This window comes from Podarcis cretensis (genome assembly GCF_951804945.1).
Source record: "Podarcis cretensis genome assembly, chromosome: 1".
Taxonomy (NCBI): Eukaryota; Metazoa; Chordata; class Lepidosauria; order Squamata; family Lacertidae; genus Podarcis; species Podarcis cretensis.
The window spans coordinates 93,259,424-93,282,445 of record NC_137170.1 but is presented as its reverse complement, the minus strand read 5'-3'; the positions used below and the strand labels follow the sequence as shown (position 1 = coordinate 93,282,445).

The 23,022-nt window shown below is 41.4% G+C and overlaps 1 protein-coding gene across 7 annotated transcripts in view; it reads left to right on the top strand.

Annotated features, from left to right (window-relative positions):
* Positions 1-23,022, top strand: part of CLASP1 (cytoplasmic linker associated protein 1) — a 171,212-nt gene that overhangs the window by 67,645 nt on the left and 80,545 nt on the right. For all 7 annotated transcript variants that reach the window (XM_079968491.1, XM_079968494.1, XM_079968493.1 and 4 more), the window contains exons 9-14: positions 17,041-17,193; positions 18,025-18,098; positions 18,611-18,703; positions 19,656-19,801; positions 20,673-20,808; positions 22,053-22,123. In XM_079968491.1, coding sequence (XP_079824617.1) covers positions 17,041-17,193; positions 18,025-18,098; positions 18,611-18,703; positions 19,656-19,801; positions 20,673-20,808; positions 22,053-22,123 — 673 coding nt within the window. The remainder of the gene's footprint in view (positions 1-17,040; positions 17,194-18,024; positions 18,099-18,610; positions 18,704-19,655; positions 19,802-20,672; positions 20,809-22,052; positions 22,124-23,022) is intronic.

Genomic DNA, 23,022 nt, shown 5'->3' with positions numbered 1-23,022 from the left:
CTAGAAGAGTACTCAAACCTTAAAGTCTCTCTTCATTTGTTAATGACAGTGATGATGGTTCTTAATGCCATTGTTGACTGCTGTTCACTTTACATGGCTGTAATGTGATTCTGATATACCGGTTGTTTATTAAATACAGTCGTTTATACAACATTTGATTCAGAATATTTTTTCCTTGTTTTCCTCCTCTAAAAACTAGATGCGCCCTATGGTCGGGTGCGTCCAATGGAGCGAAAAATACGGTAAACACATCCCAAGTTCTTGGAACTCACCAATACAGTGGTACCTCGGGTTACATATGCTTCAGGTTACAGACTCCGCTAACCCAGAAATAGTACCTCGGGTTAAGAACTTTGCTTCAGGATGAGAACAGAAATCGTGCCCCGGTGGCGCAGCAGCAGCAGGAGATCCCATTAGCTAAAATGGTGCTTCAGGTTAAGAACAGTTTCAGGTTAAGAACGGACCTCCGGAACGAATTAAGTACTTAACCCCAGGTACCACTGTAATGGAGAATTTGCACACACCCCCCCACCCCCAGGAATGATGTTGGACTGTAACTCACATCATTCCCGTCCATTGGCTATTCTGGGTCTGGCTGATGGGAGTTGGGAGTCCAACAACACTCAGAGTGCCACAGCTTTCCCACCCCACAAACAAATGACTCGACCATTCTTTAAATATGAGAGGTTTTTTCCCTCCCTTCTTCATTCAAGTCCATCAGCATTTTCCTTAAATAGATCTTAAGAAATGCCAGCATTAAGTTCCTTATCCACAGGGGCTTTGTTTTTAAGCTTTAATAGTATTATGAATAAAATGCCAGTTGGTGGGGGTAAATTGCAACCTGAAGTGGGCTTTACTTTATATAAGAGGAAGGAGGATTTCATCTTGTGGATATGCTGTTGGTTGCTAAGTTACGAGGAGGTCTTTTCAGTCCTTCTTCGTAGCCAGAAAATGGAGCAAAGCGGCACATTGGATTTCTCAGTGGTTCTTAGCACTGTGCATATTTGTGTGAGTGTGTCTCTTGTTTTACCTATAATTAATCAGTCTCTAGAAGCAGAAATTGAAAGTTCTTCCTTCACCTCAGGGTTTCAAAATTCCAGGCATGCCCATTCCTGTGATATAGTGTGTGGATCTTTAATTAAATATAACATTCAGGAAGGAGTGTCTTTGGTTATAAATTACTCCATAGAATCAGTCCCTTTCCATGTGAATATAGTTTTAAGGTTGCTGATTCCCAGTCCAGTGAAAATGAAGCACAGAGCAGACACTTTCTATTGGACTTGATGGTGGTGTTGATGTTTATGTTCCCAGCTTTAGTTGTTAGTTGTTCTCTGTGTGTTAGCTTTGTGGTTTTGACTCATAATTCAGTTGTGGCAACTTATTTATCATTTTCTCTAGTGCCCCACAAGGCAGCACTCCTATTAGGTGGGTGAGGTAGAAGTTAATACAGTGGTGCCCCGCAAGACGAATGCCTCGCAAGACGAAAAACCCGCTAGACGAAAGGGTTTTCCGTTTTTCGAGGCGCTTCGCAAGACGAATTTCCCTATGGGCTTGCTTTGCAAGACGAAAACGTCTTGCGAGTTTTTTCCCTTTCCCCCCCTTTTTCTAAGCCGCTAAGCCGCTAATAGGGATGCTTCGCAAGACGAAAAAACCGCTAGACGAAGAGACTCGTGGAACGGATTCCTTTCGTCTTGCGAGGCACCACTGTAGCAGGACATTTGAAATGTGGTATAATTCATGCTCCTTTAATCAAGAAAGCAGCTGTTCAATGCCAAAGCCAGATCAAATAAGTTGACTTCACTATCCAGAGCTGCAGTTCCAACATAGCGAGAAACAGGGATGATGGAGGTACATTCTTACTTTCAATTTGATGCTGCAACTTCCCCTTTCCAATTAAAAAGAGGCATTTCGCCAGTTTCTCCCATTATGTCTAAACCAGGAAACTGAGCTTTGTTTGTTATGCTGATGTGTTGAGTGATGTGCGGAGGCCACATCTGCACTGTAACATTTAAAGTAGCACCATACCATTTTAAACAGTAATGGTTTTCCCCAAAGAATCATGGGAAACATAGTTTAAGGGTCCTGAGCAGGCATAGGCAAACTCTGCTTTCCAGATGTTTTGGACTACAATTCCCATCATCCCTGACCACTGGGCCTGTTAGCTAGGGATGATGGGAGTTGTAGTCCCAAAACAGCTGGAGAGCCGAGTTTGCCTATGCCTGATCGTGAGAGTTGTTTGGAGACCACTATTCTCTTCACGGAGCTATAATTCCCAGGGTTTCCCTGCTCGTTAAACCACTCTGGGAATTGTAGCGTGATACAGCTTTGGAATTACAGTGCAGATATGGCCACAGTCCTGCTGGTTCAGATTTAACAAGGAACTCTGGCTCCTCAAACCAGGAATGGAGCAGCAAAGATGGTACGCAACAGGAAGAAATAGCTTGAGGGGACTGGTAAGGGAGGAGGGCTCTGCCCAAATGGCTGTTCCTGGTTTATGAAGCTGGGAATGATAATCAGAACCGGGCCCATTAGAAATTTCAGCATAGGTGGCACATCAAAGGCCATACTCAGGAATGGGATGGAATGCCTAAGGTGAGACAAAGAGAGTTTGCTTGCTTGCCTGTACTGACTCTCTTGCAGTGTGGAGCTAAGGGAGTTCCTGTGTCTTACAGCCCACTCAACACAAAACACCAGAGACATAAAGCAGGAAGTTAATGCCTGGAAGTCCCACCTCCCCCTTTTGGTACAGTTTGGACCAGGCATAGGCAAACTTGGCCCTCCAGATGTTTTGGGACTACAACTCCCATCATCCCTAGCTAACAGGACCACTGGTCAGGGCTGATGGGAATTGTAGTCTCAAAACATCTGGAGGGCCAAGTTTGACTATGCCTGGTTTGGACTGTGGTGGCTGCAAAACTGTCCTGATTAAAACTCCATTGCAATGTCACCAAACCTCCATTGCAGCACCCAACTTTCTGGAAACCGAGCCCCTCCCTCCTGCATAACTTCCAATACATCAGCAGCAGGTATAACGGAAAAGGTGACTGTGGTTGTTTTGTATCCATTAAAGCAAGCCGCTTATAAACTCAGAACTAGAAAACAAAATTGGATACTTTTAATTTTCTTGTAACAGGGGCTTTATGTAATGGGCAAAAATGTTTTGGTTAGGCAGAGAGGTGTGTAGGTGTGTCTCTGTTCTGGATCTTGCCATGGAATTTATGGGATACTTATTTGGACTTCTGAAAAAAAGCAAATACTAAAATATGCATAACTTAACGCTTTTATTGAAAGATGCCTATTTTTTTGGGGGGGGGAACCCATACTCAGTTGCAGAACTGTGTCTGGTTGTTGTTTTTTAATACAGGATTACAATTCCTGAATGCATTAGTGGCTTCCCTTTGAGTTAAAATTTATTGAGATTTAACTTAATCAACCAGTGACGGGAATGGTACCCAGAGGGTTCCTTGTGATCTGCATCCGTTGAAATTGGTTAGGCTTTCCAGTGCTCTGGTGAAAAGCATCATTATAAACAACATTTTTTAAATCCCTCTGGTTGCTTCTCCTGGTTTTCTGAACAGAGATGTGAAAGAGCTGGGGGGGGGGGAGAGAATGCTTCCGTTCTGTTGAATCCTGTTGTACATGCAGAGAGAGATTGTGCTGAAAGGAGCTAGCACCGCTTTTCCAACTGCAGAGGAGGCTTTTATTTTGGAGGAGTGTAGCAGTTGTTTCTCATTCTGGGTCAAAGAGGGTGGAGAGTTAACTCCCGTTTGAGTTGATGCTTGCACTGTAGGACTCCTTTCAGGTCCAGCCCTTGTCTAGCATCACAGGACTTCTGCAGATCATGACTGCCAGCAAAGGTAGGCATTTTGCTTAACAAACAAGCAGGCAGCATGTGTGTGTGTATATATATATATATGCTACAGATGATTGAGCCTGTTTCTCCTAACAAATGGATTTTCCCCAGCCATCCCCCCTGCTAGAGGGATTATCACCATGTAAAAAAGTTTAGGGAAATGGCATCTCTTCATAAGATATGGAAGGAATTTTTAATGCTTTTTTTTAAAAAAAAGTCTCTGTATAGGAATACATATAAACTGATCTGGAATATTGTAATCGTATTTCTAGGGGCAAAATGCCTTGTAATATGTTGGTATGTTTGTGTGTCGCACGGGCATTAGAAGACAGGCAGATTTGGTTAGGGGAAGAAAAGAAGAAATCAGTAGTATAGTAGCTTGCGGAAGGCTAACAGCACAATCCTGCTATACATGTTTATTAGGAGGCAAGTCTCACTATATTCAGTGGGACTCGCTTCCTAGTTAAGTGTGTTTAGAATTGCAGCCTTCGTCACAATAATTGTTTAGGCACAATACGTTTGGGAAGCGAAAGTGAATGACAGCTAAGAGCCTGCTTCTGTTTTCCTAACAGCCTAATTCCGCAGCAGCAAGAAATGTATGTTGAAGTGGGATGCATAGTAACAGAGCAGAGATGGGGGTTGGGGGTGATGCTGAATCACCTGCAATCTTGTGAAGCATTAATTTGCAGGGAGACACAGACCGCTGCTTTTCTCTTTGGGGGAACCATTTGCATTAGCCATCTTTGACTTAACTGTGTTTGTGCTGTTCTCTCCACACTCTTTCCAAAGACTGGCAGGTGTTTTTCTGTGAAAACAAGGCTTTCTCTGCTGCCCTTAAAAAAATCTTCTTGGTAAAGCATGATTCACTTGTGTTTTAACAGATTAAACGGGAGGGAGGAACTGAAGTATTGTGGCTGATAAGGGATGCAAGACACAAAACTTTGCTGCCTATCAGTTCCTTTCTGTTGCCTATTTCATCTTGAAGGGATCTGCTCTTAATGTTTTAAGGAGATGTAAACTGGAGCTTCTAAATTGGTTACAACTCTTATCTGTTAACTGTTACCCTAGGCAGTAGAATTATATGATTACATTATCTCAGTGCAGGTGATATTTGAACCTGTTAAAGTAATGGTAGTTAGCTTAATGACGCAGGAAGATAATGCATTCAGGTCCATTGCTTGAAATGAGGGGGGGGGGAAGGTTATAGATTGTTTCTTTTCAGCAGGATTAATAACACTGAACAGTTTTTCTAGTATGATTAAGAATCTAGTAGTATAATTAGCTATGAAATAGCAAATGTATTGTTTGCACCGATCACTTCCTTTAATTCCTAGTACAGTATAAAGCTGCTCAAGTATTATGTTGGGTAAGATTGCTGTTAGAACAGGGAAGTGATGGAAATAACCATGACCCAGAGGAAGTTTGGAGAATAAAATAATTAGCATTGTAAACCTTTTGCTTTGCCACTGCTTCAATAACGGTCTCTTCCGTCTCCTCTCACCGCACGGCTGCTTTCTTAGGCTGCAATCCTGTGCATGCTTATCTACTAGTGGACTCTCTTGAACTCAGTGGGACTGACAATCTCTAGGATTGCACAGTTTGCATTTAAGAACAAACCCGACCCTACCTTCTGAAACATCCTGATATCGTAACTTTTGGATTTGCAACCACAATTCTTGAACACAATGCCCCTGCAGAACTGTGTTTGGTGTTGTAAGGTCTATGCTTTCCTGGTTACCAAATGATTGGTCGTATGGCACTAGAAAGACTGATTTCTGCGCCCCCCCCCCAAGTCCTTATATCAAGGGATGAAGCAGCACTGTCCATTTCTGAACTGTCGTCATTTTGATGGCAATGCCTTGCGGACACTTTTCTGCCATATGGAAATTTTATAATGATCTTTATTTATTAGATTTGTATCCCTCTTCCTCCCCAAAGTGCTCCCGGGGCAGTTAACGGCATAAAAACTGATGAAACTATATCCAATAATCAAAGTGACAGTTATAAAAGCAACAGTGCCTAAACATACACATCCCATTCAAAAGAGCTGGACAAATAAACATTTGTCCACCTAAACACGTCCAGAGAAGGGGCATCATGTCCCACAGGAGGGGCAGAGTTCTGCAGGGAAAAAGCCTTCTCTTGCACTTACTTGCATCCTCCTAGCCGTCCTCAGTTGTGGGACCATGAGAAGAGCCTCTTCCCCCTCATCATAAACTGCAAGTTGGGACTTTGGGTGGAAAGTGTTCCATCATCCAGTCCTTGAGTCTCAGATCATTTAGGGCTTTATATACTGGTACCAGTAACTTAAATGGAGCCCGAGAGCTCACCAGCACTCAGAATAGGAGTGATGTACACATTTCACTATAGGATGGCTTCACTTGTTGCAGTTTTCCTATACAGAGCTCATCTTGATGAAGCAAAATGATAACATGGGAAGCCCCTCTTGGTCTGTCAGGCAATACGTAAGAGAGGCACAAAACATCCTGTGAGCGTGTTTGTGAATGAGTTAGCCAAACATGAATCCCAAGTATCTTCCTTTTATGCTTCCACAGATTCCACAGTCTCTGATATAACCCTGTTTATTGCCATAAAACGCATGTGTACACCACAGTATATTTTTGTTCACCTCTCAGTGTTGTCTGCTTCATCATCTAACCGTCCACATATCATTTAACATACATCTCAAGCAGAAATGCTTGAGCAGACATGCCTTAGTTTCTACCTAAAATGCCCATAAATAGTTGGTTTGCTTCATACAGGAGCTATCAAAATAGAGGTCTTATTTTCCCTATACCAAAGATGCCTACATCAGCCGTCAATAAAATAAAGTAAAATAAAATAATAAATAATAAAATAGAGTACTATACAGGGAATTGGGCGGGTGTTCCCCAAATCCCAGCCTAGACTTTGAACCACTAAGCTTGCAATCCTGTGCACACTTGCTTAGAAGTAAGCCTCAGAAGAGGGATTTACTTCTGAGTAAGAAAAGCAACTGGCTCAAAGCTAGATGTCATGTGCTCATCCTAATGCACCCAGCTCTTTTATAACTATCTACTGCTATGCTGTCTTGTTTGAGCTTTCTTAAATATGCATGATTATTGTTACATGTTCATTGGCTATGTTGTGAATTGGTGCAAATTCCCATTCTTAATGAATGGAAGCCTCTCTTTTTTATAGCACTAATAGATATAAACAAGTACTGTCTAATGGATGTCTTGTTTGCCTACTGAAAGAATTAATCATACCCCTCTGTATCACCAGAGGAATCCTATTGCTGTGTTGTTCTAAGCAAAGTGAATCTCTTCCTTGTTTTCTTCTCTAGCACTAGACAGTAATGAATAATGCTGCCTCACTTTATTTGCATGCACAGTCTCAAGTGAGTTCACTATATAATGCAGGACATTAGGGAGGAACACTGCCAGTAATTCAATTCCACTCCCCTCGCTACTGACCTAGTCTTAAGCTATGTGACAGCCACAATCCCATTGTTCTGTGTAACATGTAGTCAGCAAGATCTTACAAAATGTACTCAGTAATCTTCAACAAATGTAGTCCTGCTAAGAAATGAGATTTCTCTATCCTATATTACCTTTTCTCGTAGTTATGTATTACTACTACTACTACTACTATTAATATTATTATTTATTAAATTTGTATACCCCTCGTCATCCGTAGATCTCGGGGCGGTTCACAACATAAAATTACAATATAAAAACCGTAAAATGCATAATAAAAATAAGAACAACAACATGTAGGGTCAAGGAACAAGTTCTGTGGGACCAGATCCAATATTTCCTCTGACTCTCATTAACTGATTTCATGAGGATTAATTAATAACGGAAGTACAAATATTTTAGAGCTCAAACCTCCATGTTGAGGACGATTCATGGTGATGAGTGTCAGTGACAATGATCCACAAGAATGGATACTGTACCAGACAGAAATTACTCATTTTCTTAATGGCTTGGAGTGGCTCTGAAAGAAATGTGCAGCAATGATTATCATCAGTCCTATATTCTCCTAATTAGTCTATCATCCTTTATCTTACTTTCAGCAACTGTAGTTTTAAAAGCAATAGCTAATTATTGAAATAGTATGGATCATTTAATGAGCATGGTGTCATAGAGCTATTTTGGTGCTGCAAATGCACTGAATATAAACTAATATATGTTTAAATTGACACCTATGTAGTCATTTTTTATTCCATCCATTGTTGTTTCTGTAAAGTGCAGTGCTATATTGATGATGATGATGATGATGATGATGATGATGATACTTTTATTATTTATACCCTGCCCACTCTGGGCAGCTTACAGAATATCTGACATAATAAAAACATAAAGCGTTAAAAACCTCCCAATGCAGGGCTGCCTTCAGATGTCTTCTAAAAGTTGTGTAATTCTTTATTTCCTTGACATCTGAAGGGAGGGCGTTCCACAGGGAGGGCGCCACTACCGATAAGGCCCTCTGCTTGGTTCCCTGTAACTTTGCTTCTCGCAGTGAGAGAACCAGCAGAAGACACTCGGAGGAGGTCCTCATTGTCTGGGCTGAGTGATGGGAGTGGAGACCCTCCTTCAGGTGTGCTAGGCCAAGGCCGTTTAGGACTTTAAAGGTCAGTACCAACACTTTGAATTGAATTGGAAACATATGTCCTGGCAGCCACTCCCAGTCACCAGTCTAACTACCGCATTCTGGACTAGTTGTAGTTTCCGAGTCACCTTCAAAGGTAGCCCCATGTAGAACGCACTGCAGTAGTCCAAGTGGGAGATAACCAGGGCATGCACCACCCTGACAAGACAGTCTGCAGGTAGGGTGTCATCTGACGTACCAGATGGAGCTGGTAGACAGTTGCCCTGGACATAGAATTGACCTGTGCCTCCATGGACAGCTGTGAGTCCAAAATGACTCCCAGGCTGCATACCTGGTCTTTTAGGGGTACAATTACCTTATTCAGGACTAGGGAGTCCCCCACACCCACCCACCCCCTGTCCCCCCAAACAGTACTTCTATCTTGTCAGGATTCAACCTCAATCTCTTAGCCGCCATCCATCCTCCAACTGCCTCCAGACACTCTCACAGGACCTTCATCACTCTAACAGGTTCTGATTTGAAGGAGAGGTAGAGCTTACTCTTACTCTTATTTTACTTATAAACCATAATTGCACTCATTTGAAGCAGAATTGGATCCACTGCCTTTATAGTGCAAGTCATGGAAAAAGACAAAGCAAGATGTACAAGGCTTTCTTTGGAACTCGACTCAGCTTCGTTGATTCATGCTCAACCTTGAACTTCGTGAGAGCTCCTCCGCTGTCCTTCTGTCTCATGCAAGTGAACATTAGTTGTGCAACTTTGTATCATTTTGCTGCAGATTATTTTGACAAAGTGTTGCCTTTTCGTTCTCTGGTTTGTAAAGAAGTGATCAAAAATATTACAGACATATTTCTCTCTCTCCATCTGGTTGAATCGAATAACAGCATGGGAGTTTTCTTAGAGCTAAAAATACCAAGTGCAATAAATTCTCATTAGCACTGCTGGGCGAAAATAGCACAGAATTCACAGGTCTTGTGGAGCAGGTGTAGATAGACCAAGATTTTATTTTACTGCATAGCCACAGGGTAAAATTTATAAGCAGAGTTAACGAGCCCTACTATGGAGGTGCTGAAGTAGATGACTGATAAAGCCCTTCCTATGCACTCCGTAGACCCCAAAAGTAGATACTTCACATACTTTTAAGACTGTGATACTCAACACTCTCTTATAAGATGACGAGTCCTATTAAATTGAGTGGGACACTATTATGGGTAAGCAGATGCCTTCACTGCTGCTTTAGTCATTAACTCGGGAGGATTGCAGATATTGATCAGCCTAAGTAACACTTTTATTTTACAGCTTTCAACATCATAGATCTTAAGCTCACATGCAAATCTGCAGAATAATACAAATGCGAAATGTCTGAAATGGGGGGGGGGGATAATTCAGTGAGCTCATGCTGCAGCATAGCCTCCCTGAAACCAGTGGCTTTAGGTAAATATAATTGTTATTGAATTTCCCATTTCTTATTATTTAAATAAAATATTTTCTCCTTGAAAGTCGGCCCTTACCTATTTTTTTCCTGGTTCTTGGAGCATCTGTCTACTGGCTGGAAGTTCATGATTACTGTTTGATTCTGTGGTAATGAGCCTAACTTATCATCAGCTCAGGTTGCACTGAAGTTGCATATGTGTCAAGGCATTTGGCTGGAAGGGCTTGTAGAGGTCTGGCTACTGTGATGCTGCTTCTGCTTCTCATTTCTGTTTTTTGTAATTATGGCATTTACATTTAATTTTAGTGGCATTTATGTGCTTGTTTTTAAATTATGTTGTGCATTGCCTTGAGCACAGCGTGCACACAAGTTGGGAGTATTTTACATAAATAAATCTGACAGAATAAAGTCAGCTTCCTTGTGAGTCACAATTTTTATTTCCCATCACTTAATATATATTTTTTTGAGAAACAAAAAACAGCACACAAATATATGCAGTCTGATGTGGTATGCTGAATCTTCTGACTGTGTCATAGAGAGGCTGATGCAGTTCTGGGTATGATTAAACCTTCTGCTGTTTCATTGCTGTGATGAGAGTATTGTTATTATTTACTTAAAACAAGCTACTAACAAAGAATCTGACAGTGCCTACAACTTTTGCTCCTATAAAGCTACATCTAAAATCAAAGTGCTCTTAACCATCTGTGTTTAAGTCTAGCAATTAGTTTTATGGCTGAAATATGCACAGGAGACAGATTTGTTTGAGAGCTTCCTAACTTTAGTACAGCTAGATGCATTCAACCGAGAGTGGAATAATTGTGGTCATACATAATGGTGCTATGCTATATATGTATTTAAAAGCACAAATGCTGACCCTGCGCACTAAAAAGCACTTGGTCACGAAGCAGTTTCTTTGGTGGGTTGTACTAAACTATTTGCATTTCTTCAAGATGGTACATGTTTAGGGATAATCAGTTATTCTACGTCTAGCTAAGTCTCGGATGCCATTTGGGAAGTATGGCTGCTACCATTGAAGAGGCAGTTTCCAGTGGTGATCACACTGCTTAAAACAGCAGTAAAGCTCACTGTGCATGTATAACATATTAAAATAATTAGATATGCCCATGTTCTTCTTCCTAGAAAGCATAACCCTTCTAGTTCCTTCCTGTGCAATTTAGTTTCATAAATTGCATGCAGGACCAGGGGGTGAACATTAATATTTCAAAAGAGAACTGCAATTGCTGCACTATCAGAAGTTGTAAATGCCATTTATTATGTGCATCCTAGGGAAATGCTGATGTCCATTTGGTCCTTTTAAAAGGGGAATACAGCAGTATCTTATATTCGTCCTTCTCCCCTTCCTCCTTTGCCCTTACAACTGAAAAAATTTATGAAGCCTCTCCCCCGCCCTTTCATGTATTCAGGGAGAATTGGTCCAAGTTGGAATGCATTTCTCATAGACCAGGGATGTCCAACAGGTCGATCGTGATCTGCTGGTAGATCCCTGCAATGTTTCGGTAGATCGCGGTCAATTTCCTCTGTGTCTGTAAATCTGACTCCTGTCCTGCTCCCTCGTCCCGCCCTGTATTGTTGTTTGAACTCAGGAAGGGAAGACGGAGCTCCCTCTGTGTGGCTGTTCTCATCCATAGCGATGTTTTTGTGAGTGTCTTAACCCCAACTTTCTTTGCCTCCCCCCCCAAATGGATCTCCCCTCCCTAAAGAAGCCTGCACATTAATCCCCCCCAAAATGGGGCTTTCCTCCTCCCAAAAAGCTCAACAAATTTGAGCTAAAAAAAACAGGGGTAGATCACAGTCTGTTGGGAGTTGGCCATAGACACTTAGTGGGAAGAAGAATAAAGCATGGCCTTTTAAATTGCAATACTCTCTGGAACCCCACCAGTCTCTCCGTCTCCTCACCCAAGAAGGGGGTATTAATGACCAGGTAGTAGTTTTTGTAAACCCCAGGGTCTAGAGTGGGATTCTTCAAAAGTGGGTGTATTACCACCTGTTTAAGGGCAGTGGGCACAACTCTTATCACACAAGAAGTGTTCACCACACCCTAGTGCAACACAATCGAGCTCCCTGCCTGCTGCAGAGAGGGGTTACACCCTTGCAAGCGTCCTCCCCACATCATAAGGCTGCAATAAACTGAAACTGATCCCAGAACGTATCAGAAGGCCCTGCGCTGGACTCCTCAACCAGGGTTTCAGCAGCTACAACATCCAAGGCACTGCAGGGCCCAGCGACTTTGTTTTCATAGGTCCATGTAAACAACTCACAACATGCAAACTGGGTGTTGCAAAGGTCCACCCACTACTTCTAATCTGACTAGCCTCTGGACCATCCGAAAGAATTCTGCTGGACAGCTCTTGGGGAGGTTACAAAGTAGTTATTCTTCACCTTCACTGCCTCTTGTTAGGTTACATGATTCTGCCTGCCAAGTGTCTGGCCAGGTTCAGAGTGAGCTTTCCACCGCTTGCACTCTGATCATCTCCCCGCCTGCCTCATAGGCCACAGCTCTATAGTAAACCAAGGGAGGGTGTGGGTTCTGCAGCAGTGGGGCAGACCCTTGGGAGTGCTCATGCTGACCCCGCCCCCATCTCACCATCCCAAGGTGAGACCAGGAAAAAAGGTAGAAACCTTCTGCATTTGAGATAGTGGAGTCTCTGCTTGCTAGGCCATTTAGGCGCAGCTGTCTACTCCCTTTCCTGCACTGAAAGCAGCTTGCTGAGTTTGGCTGAGGTCATTGAGGCTTGTTTCCATACAGTGTACTTACCCACAAAAGTAATTGTAGAAGTGGACTTGTTTCTGAGGGGTTAGAAGACACTTGAACTGATTGCATCAGTGCTGTAATCCAGAATCATGTAGCTGGTTTAAAATAACACCTTTGGTGTTAATTATTGAAAAACTTTCCTCTGTCTACCTGCTTTTAGGATTAAGTTAGCATCATGGGATATTGATGTCCATTTCACTGTAAATGCATGGAATTTTTCTCCTGGGTAATTTTTAAAAATATTGTGTAGTCCTTTTTGGACACATTTTTCAAGGTTTATCTTTGATAGGTAGAAGATGATAATATGAAATATTTTCTTCCTATCAGGAATATTTTTTTTCTACATTGTGAAGTTTTAGTGGGAGTGGACAATTTTCCTCAGTGCATTACAGCTTTTATGTCATGCACTCTTTATTCAGTAATCCAGGAAATACGGTGCTAAAGAGCCAATGGTTTGTTTTCAACATGAAACAGTCGTACTCAAAACCCTGATCAGCCACAGAGGGTCATATTAGTTTACTTTAGACAAGCCCCGTTTCATTCTAGCCTATCCAGTGGGGTTGATATAATACTAAATGAAAAACAAATTCACAAGGCATTTTGTATGCTATGACAGGCATGATCAATAATTAACCTAGCTCTTTGTGGAAGTGCCATTCTCTTAAAAGCCTCTTGTGGAAAGCTGCTGCTATCATTTCCAAGATTTCAGCACTGAATCTGAGCCTGTTAAGTGTGCCACAGCGGTTATGAAAATAAATGTGCCTGTGGCTAATATTTTTCTGATATTGTTGGCATGTTTTCACTGTGTCGCTTGGAAAACAGCTTAGGGAATCCAGTTGTTCAAATAAAAGAACTCTCTCTCTCTCTCACCAGAAAATGCATGCGCAGATTTACATGTGCTCTTCACCAGCCTTCCCAAAATTGGTAGCTTCCAGATGTTTTGGACTACAATTCCCACCACCCTTGACTATTGACCATGTCGTCTGGTACTGATTAAAGCTGTATTGCAAAACATCTGGTGGACACCAGGTTGTGAAAGGCTGCTCTGCACGTTGCTCTAGGGAACAAATCACATTTCTAGCAACAACGTACAGTATGTTGAGTCTTTGAAGGTGGCTGCTTGTTTGTTAGAGATGTCTACTCATTGCTCTGGGAAATTTGTGGACTTTTTACCCAAAATTGTTGGGCTAAGAGTCACCAGCACAATTGTTAAATAAACAGATTGTTACAAAATTGCTTCTCCTGAGAGCTCTTGCTTTCCAGTGGAAATGGGGAACACAGCACAGAGCCATGGTTTTATCTGAAGAGCAACATATTTAGGTTATGAAAACCTAACCTCTTGCTTGTTAGTTTGTTCTTTTGTTTCGAAGCAAACATTATTTAGAAGCCTCCTGACGTGCAGTTGTGTGTCCCGTCCCCCCATTAATCAGTATAGATTCTTGGAATTCCTGGCATAGCATTTCTTTCTCTAATTTTGCCCTTGACACAACCCTTCTTTTAAAAACTAATAATGACAAATGTATTTGTCATGGACAAATGACGAGAGCTGTTGAGACACTCCCATTAACCTTCCCAAGGGATGATACTGGGGTACTGCTATTTCTTGGTAGTCAAGCCAGCCATAGTAGGGCTGCCTGCTGCAGCTGCCTCTACAGTCCTAGCCTGTTTCACCCCATTGGAAGGTTTGAAATTCACAAGGATTGACTGTGGGATGCTCTGTCCTCCTCTCAAGTCTCAGCCTGGGCTGTTTAACTCCGCGTGTGAAAGCAGAATGCCTAATGAACACAAGGGGCAAGGATTGATTATGTCCTGGACTTGAAAGCTGCAGTGGTCTGCAAGACAGCGTTGCATCTCGGCTTCCTATGGAAAGCATGAAGGAATGTTGAGGAAGATTATTTGCAAAAGGATTTGTACCCGTAAGCAAATTTATCACGATTTCCTCCTTTTATTTAGAGAAAATGTGAGAGGGTTTTGTAAGCATTTTATTCTTCCCTAACAATTGAGAGCAGACAAAGGCCTCTTTACACACAAGGCATGTGTCTGTATATTGCTAGTCATCATTCATACACAAGCCAAAGAATCAGCAGTGATAGATAATCTCTCATCACAGAAAACCATGCACTGCCTTGCTTTATGGCCACAGAAGCCAGTGGAAGTAAAGCTTGTTTGGACTTAGTGTTATGAACTGTAGAGCTTGAATGCGGGATCTAACACTTGCTATAAATTATCACTGCATCATCCAACTGTTTTAACTGAGGTTGGATATGAGTTTTACTTTACTGTGTTGATCTGACTGCTTGCATCGTGTTTTCACGAAGTTCCATATTCTGATTTTTGTCTTATTCTTTGTTTCTCTTTCTGCCTTGTGCACATGCTGCTTCAGAACTTGGTGTCTGAATGTGTCAGTTTATTGAAACTGAAGGGGAAGCTGTTAGTTTATTCTGGTTAGTGGGTAGAATGAAATGGGTTTTCAGTTTAAGTTATGGGTAAATGTATTTTTGTAACTTTTCCTAAGGGTGCTGGATTTTTATACATTATGTATAAGGAGATATCTTTTTTTATACTGCAATCTTTTGAAAAGCGGTTTCTCTTTATGATATGTATAAAAATGAAGTGTGCTTCTCTAAAGAGAAACATGGACATCAAGCTTTTTCCTGTCCATTTAATGCTAAGGTATAATAAACCACACCCTTGATGAGTGTATTGTGTGTGTGCTTTTGTGTGTGTGTGTGTGTGTGTGTGTGTGAGAGAGAGAGAGAGAGAGAGAGAGAGAAAGAGAGAGAGAGAGAGAGAGAGAGAGAGAGAGAGAACGAGAACAGCAATGCAGCATTTTTGCTTTCAAGCACAGGTCTTTGCTACTGAAGTATCTGTTTTCTTTTTATAATAAACACAAACATTTCTGCAGTGACTTAATGTATAGAGCAAGGTCTGTTTCTAAGGGGTGGAAGGATGACACTTTCACATTGGTGACGATGTTGGAGGCAATGAAAGCCTGAGGGAGTGCCTTCCTTCATAGGCCTCTATGTCTCTCACATTTCACTTCAGGTTTATTCCAGTACAAAATAAAAGAGCACATTCTTATGTCGTCTACTGAATGAGGATGGACTTAAGCAGATGTATTTGAATGGAACCATTGGCAATGGATGATAAATGTCAGAACATTTTTATGGGCTCATCAAAATAGTTTCATCGCATGTTTCCAGTATCTGGGCTCCAAAGACTTGTGAAACTATTTCTAGGAATTGGGGTTAACTAGGCCTTCATTGTCAAGCTATGGGATGAAAACCTTAGTGGGGGGGGGGAGAGAATAGGAGGTGGGGCAGTCACTTCCAGACACCACCTGCCACCTCCAGCCTCCTGGAATGTTTTGAAGATGGGGATTTTGGATTTTTAAAAAAATGAGATAAAACCTTCCTCGCTACTACAAGCACTAAAGCTTCTAAGAGCAGCAACAATGAGCAGTCACCAAATGTTTGACAGAAGAAGTTAATGCTAGTTTCCTGCAATTCATTTTGGAGAGCCTTCTATATCTGAAAGGAGATCTGAGAAGGTTAATCCTGTATCTGGGGAAAACAATGTTTAATTTCTGGTTCTGCTGAACAACTTGCATGGACTCATCCCCTGAATGTAATTAAATTGGATATAGGGGCTAGAATAGTGGAAAAAACAAGGATCACTGTAAGTGATTTGGATAAAATTGTGTGAGGAGCTGTTGCTGCTTTCAGACAGGACAAGAATGGGAAGACAAATAATGTTGTTATGTGACAGTTTAAATAAACAAATGGAGTTTTCTCTGCCTTTGCTTAGCTGTCTTTGTGAGTACTCACAAATACAGGATATAGTGTTGGTCAGTAGCAGTCAATTTAAAGAACATGGAGAGGATAATATGAATAGTGTATATGGTCCAGGCCTGCATTTTCATGATTACAATATTTCTCAGCTGCAAGTCATGTCCAAGGAATAAATATTTCTTTGTGCCCTTGAACACTTTGAGCAGTTAATCACAGCCTTAGAGAAAAAGCTGTGCATGATTACTAACCAATCTCTCCTCCTGGTTGTCAGAAGAAATTTTAGTGAAGGAATTATGTTTAATCTCCACATTGGAAGAGATTAGGGTGATAGAATGGAAGGAATTTAGGAGATCGGGAATTCCCCTGAAACAAACTGTCCTTCCTGTAGTTTCTGTCATACGCTTCACTGAAAAGGTAACATATCCCTCTTTTTAAGAAGGTTTTGGAAATTTGGATATAATCTTGGAACTTGAAAGGCCAGCCTTCTGGCGATCGGGTCTGTCTTCTGAATTCTTGCAGAGTGAGTTTGCTCCGAAATGTGAGGTAGAAGCTATTCACAAATTCCTGAATTTCATCTTGTGGCTTTTTTTCCCCCCAGATAAAAACTTTGATGATGACGACTCTGTGGATGGGAACAGGCCTTCCTCAGCCAGCTCCTCAACATCTTCAAAGGCTCCATCAAGCTCTCGAAAAAGTGGGATGAGTTCTGCTCGCAGAGTTGGAACAACAGCTCTGGTCTCAAAGGCTCCAGGTAGGTGGAGGCCTTGATAAATCATAAGGCTGACCTAAAACCCATGGCCCTAAAAATAAAATGTGTGTTGTTTTATTTTCTGTTTTGAGTGCCCATCTGAATTTGCTTGATGGACTATAACATTTTTAGGAGGCTGGCTGTCTTTCATAGTTTTGAGAACTATACAAAAGGACTTTTCTTGAATATGATGGGACAGCATCAGGTCAGCATGGTGCTACACAACTAAATTGTTCATAGTATTTCTACAGATTTTCTCCCTATTAGCAGTGCAAAATCAGAATTGTCTTCAAATCTTCATTCATTTGCAATTTGTAGTGGTTCCTATAAAAACAGCACTTTTTCATATCTTGTTTTCCTGAACTGCATGAAAACCAAAATAAGAGAAAGAAATAACTAGGAAGCTGTTTCCAAATGGCACCTACAATAAGCTTTCAAGAGTTTCTGTGCTGAACAATAGCCTCAGCTGATTAATGTTTTAAAGATTTTCCTTCTTCGGCCCATCTGTCCATCTTCATCATATGTTCCTGTCAATAATACCATACTTTCATTAATTATGCATGGGTCTGAATCCTTTAAGAGAAAAGGCATCCCTCTAGTTTAGGTAATATTCTGTTATATTACCAGACTCTGTGTGTTATGAGATACACTTATTCTTACTACTTCTAGGTTTCTTTGCTTTTCTTATCCTTAGCAGAATAAGAAATATTTACATGCAGCTCCTTGCGCGTCTTGATGGTTTCATCAGCTTGTTTTGCCTGTTATTTTCTAATTTTGTTTTAATATTGTTTAACAATAAACATTAAAGCACTCTTTCCTTTTGGCATCTGCCAGCGACTAAAGAAGGAGCTGGTGCCGTCGATGAGGAGGATTTCATTAAAGCTTTTGAAGATGTCCCAACAGTTCAGGTAATAATAATGTGGCTTAACACACACACACACACACACACACACACACGGTCCTTCAGCCATAGTCAAGGCTGATGGACCCAATCTTTCTTATCCATCAGTTATGTCTTCAGCAGCCCAGGTCTCAGTATTGTTAGTTAGATTATGCTGTCACTGCTCCCAAATACTTTTCAGCCAGCTATGGGAAGAGCAGTGGGTGGAGCTTACTTCAGCCCATGGCCAATGCAAATCCTCTTTAATATTTTCTTTGCAGACAAGATGAAGGGGGGCGCTACCTGACTGTATGTAGAGCAGGGGGCAGCCAACATGGTGCCTTCCAGATGTTGCTCTGAGGCCCATCAGCTGAATCCTGCATGGCCTGTGGCCAAGGATGTTGGGGGTTGTAGTTAAAGTTGGCGTGGATGACCGACTGCAGTTGTTGTAAAGGTTCATCAACCGTAGGAGTTGAATATAAGCTCAGCGTTTATGGAAATAAGCCTTGTATCTTAAGAAATGTCATGTATACTTTCCAGATTTATTCTGCCCGAGACCTTGAAGAATCCATAAACAAAATCAGAGAAATCCTGTCTGATGACAAACATGATTGGGAACAGAGAGTAGCTGCAGTGAGTATTTGTGGGAATTCTGTATGTATTGTAACTTATCTGGCTTGTATTTTACCACTCTTTTGTGTCTTATGTGAGAGTGGACACCTGAAAGTTGTCACTCTGTGGTATGGTGGAAAATAGCAGTAGTCCTTTTATACATGCATATTTATGGAAATCAAAACTTATCTGTATGTCTTGGCTCTCAGTGGATGAAGAACTCGGAGTATGGTTTCTGGCGAAATCTTTAATGCTCAGTCAGGTCAGGTGCAGCAGGTGCTACACATGACTAAGCAAGCTACAGTGTTGATACAACAAGAAACATGCCCTCTTGAGTCCCTTATATAGGAATGGAGTCAGTACAACTTCAGCATAGCAAACCGGCAAGCAAATGGGAATTACTTCCAGAGGGCTGGATCTAAGGTGCCTGTTCACACCTACCTGTACACTCCAACGACTCTGGTGGTGCTGGAGGGGATGCTGAGATTGGAGGTGAACCTGGCACAGAGGTTGGGAGTGAAGCAGGTTCAGTGCACCTGGGTAACGAGGGGACAGAACAGAGCACTAAGAGCCTATGTTCTGCTGGAGCCCTCTCTGGTCTCTGACACCTCATCCGCAGCTCCCTCCCCTTCTCAAGCCTCTGATACAGTCTGTCCCAACCCCTAGGTCAGCTACAGACAGCTCCTCTGATTCCCGATCCCCACCCCTGGTGCAACCACAATGTCTCTCCAGGACTCATGTATTCTGAACCATTATACCTCAGAAATTCTAGTTTTCTTTCTGGGGAGTGGAGTGTGGAGAGAAATTTAGCTTTCAGTTCTCAGGCTTGTAGGAAGAAGTTTGAGTAGGCCACATTCCTTGGTGGTTCACATGTCACTTTAAAACCCAGCCAGGTGGGTGGGGTATAAATAATGAAATATTATTATAAAACACGGTTAATATTAATCTGCAGTTTGTTCTTGTTACCCAACAGCTAAAAAAGATCCGGTCTTTATTGCTGGCTGGAGCTGCTGAGTATGATACCTTCTTTCAACTCCTGCGCCTGCTCGATGGAGCGTTTAAATTATCTGCTAAAGACTTGCGGTCCCAGGTGGTGCGAGAGGCTTGTATCACATTGGGGTAAGGAATGCAGTCTACATATTCTTAGCTGTCTTGTTAACTGTTGTAACAGGGATTGCAGTGGTTTGTCCGTAGTCCTGTCACTTCTGTTTTGGCAGGATTAGGGGTGCTCTGAGTTAGATTGCATAACATCCAGACCAGGGATATTTGGAACATCCATATATTATTTGATTCCCAGCTCCCATCATCTCTGACCATTATGGGGGACATTCCTATTAATGTCATTTCTAGAAAGGACTGGCAGTTCTTGGTTTAAGTGCCTAGAAGCTTATTTTATATCGTTCTTTACGTTTTACCCCTAAGCCAAGTGCTACGCCGTATTATGAATGTACCAGAAGCAGAACTTCTATTTTTTAAAAAAACGGAAAGCTATAATATTGCTTCTAGGTTCAACCAGAGTTCAAGGGGAAAGTTCAAATTGTTGCATTGGCCTGCTCATCCTGTTGGTGGTAATTCTACATTGGAGTCTGCTGGACTCTAGGGCACATTTAACAGCGCCACTGAAATTTACGAATGTCAAGACAAGATGGAAAGCTTATGAGAAGAATGGGCCTGAAACCGACAGTACTGGAAAAGAAAGCAATTTAGCTATGCCTTCTGGGCTGTTCCCCGGTAGTGCGACAGTGACCTGCGCTAACTCTATCGCTTGTTAAAACACATACAAAAAATAAACCACATTATCTGTTAGAGAAAAAAATGTGAAGTGTTTTGTTAACCCAGTTTCTGGTTATGGTGTTTGTAATGTATTGATGCAATTGAAAGCTGCTGAGAGCTTCTGCTTCTAAGTAGCATATGATCATATTGAACTCCATTTTTTTGTTTTACTGTTATGACATAATTCTCGTGTTGTTGTTGTTTTGTTTTGTTTCAGGCATTTGTCATCAGTCTTGGGTAACAAGTTTGACCATGGGGCAGAAGCCATCATGCCAACAATCTTTAATCTCATTCCCAACAGTGCCAAAGTAATGGCCACCTCTGGTGTGGTAGCTGTTAGATTAATTATCCGGGTGAGTATCTCTCAAAGTAAATGTGAATCGTGACACCAGGGAATATTTTTTATTTATTGGAGTTGGGGGGGCGCGCGTATAAACATTTGAAAAACATTCCAGTCAGCATGCTGTCCAGAAGAATCCTAAATGGGACAACATTTGGCAGACAAGAAGACTGTGTGTGTGTTTGCAGAAAAAGCTCACAAATGTGCTAATTTCCACAACGTTCCTTCACGGAACATAGCCAGACTGGAAACCAACAAAGCCTAAGAAATGAAGTGATTCAACGGTACCCTCTGGGCTACCATCTAATAGTATGACAGTGAGCTATGCTAAATTCATAACTTGCACAATTCTGATGAAGAATAAGGAATATCATTTGTTGGAGACAAGGAGGGATAGTAATCGTTTGTTGGTGATCAGAACTTGCCCTGAGAAAGCAAGCATGCAAACAAACATATTTGAATTCCTACTCTGTGTCTGAGCCTTGTTGATGATCCCCTGCAATTTTTAAATTCAGTTTTGGTTTTCAGTACCTGAAGGAGAAACAAATAAATCCATATCCAGTTCTAAGAAAATATCAGCATTAAAAGACACATAGTTGTATCATCACAGATTCTGTGGAGGCAAAACTAGAAAACTTTTTTTAGTATTTTGAACTTATGTATGTTTTAAAATAGAGTTGTAAATCTTTATTTTTGTAAACAACTTTAAGTCTCTTCCCCCCCCCCCAATCAAGTGGTGTATAAATTTTATGAAATAAATAAAGCAAGCAAGCGCAGGGATGTAACTCAGTCCAGTGTATTTTTTTAACAAAAGCATGTGCCAAGAAAAACTGATAATAAATAAATGAATGCATTTTAATGTTCATGATTTATACATTTAAATCCCACCTTCCTTCCAAGCATCTTGAGCTAGCTTGCATGATTCTCACCACAATAGCCCTGGCTGAGAGGTACATAGACTGGCCCATGGTCCCACAGTGAGCTTTACTGCTCAGGAAGGCCTTGAACTTTGCTCTCCCCAGTTGCAGTCTGACAATATAATCACTATACCACACTGCATGTAATTGTTTGTTTTTAAAATATTTATTATTCTTGTCATGGAGAGGAGCAGAGGGACATGTTTGGCACTGAATCCATCCTCTGTGTCTGATTGAGTCAACCACAATCTTTTCATTTTAGCATCTACACTTTAGGAACAGTTTTTTTTTGCTTTCAACCTCTCTTAAGATTTCCCTGTTGTTGCTTTTCGTTCCGTAGCATACACACATCCCTCGACTAATCCCCATCATCACCAGTAACTGTACCTCCAAATCTGTCGCAGTTAGAAGGTGAGTTGTGTTTCCCTCCCCCTTTCCTTGATCTGGTGGCTTAGCAAAATGAAAGTTAGTGTTAGAATTGTAGATTTGGAATGTCCTAGAAACTGCCCACAGGACAGGGAGAAATCTTTTTCACTGCTTAGCAGAGGCAGTTTTAGGGTAGCATGTTCGGTTCAGCCACACTTGAGTGTCGGCCCATAGCAGGTGCTGCAACAGTGAGCACAGGAGGTGGGGAGCATCAAATTTTAGCATCACACAGGGTGCTGCTGAAATTTGAGAACCCAAAGTCTGCCACTGCTGTTGTTTTATTGCTTAATATTTGGTGTTTTATTATTTTTTTATATGTGTTGGAAGCTGCCCAGAGTGTCTTGGGCATTATTATTATTATTATTATTATTATTATTATTATTTATTAAACCAAGGCCAAATACATGAATTTTAGTTACCAATAAAAAGCTGAAGACCCTTCTCCAAACAGAGTGGATAAAAAGTCTCTCTCTCCCCCACATTTAGCCCAAGGTCCAAATTCAAATCCAGAAACACGCCAAAATTCTGCAGATCAAATTAACAGTGGAGATGCCCCTACTTCTCTTCCTAGAGCCCTCAATATATTGCCACAAGAAGGGAAATCAGCTAGATCTCTGTAACTGCCAATTTCAGAAATCTTTAAGCCTTCTAGACACTAATTGTTTCATTCTTACATTATGTGTAGCATCTATCACACAGTTGTTGACAATTGTTAAAAGCATCCGCAGTAAGTTAAAATAAAGTGACCTGAAATGTTCAAAAGTTGGTATTAGCTTCCAACTGGCTTGGATAGAAGACTTCAGTCTTAAGGGTGCAGGGTGGGGATGGAATCCTATCACTTCAACGAGGTAACACACTTAAATTAGTATAAAAAAACCCAACCC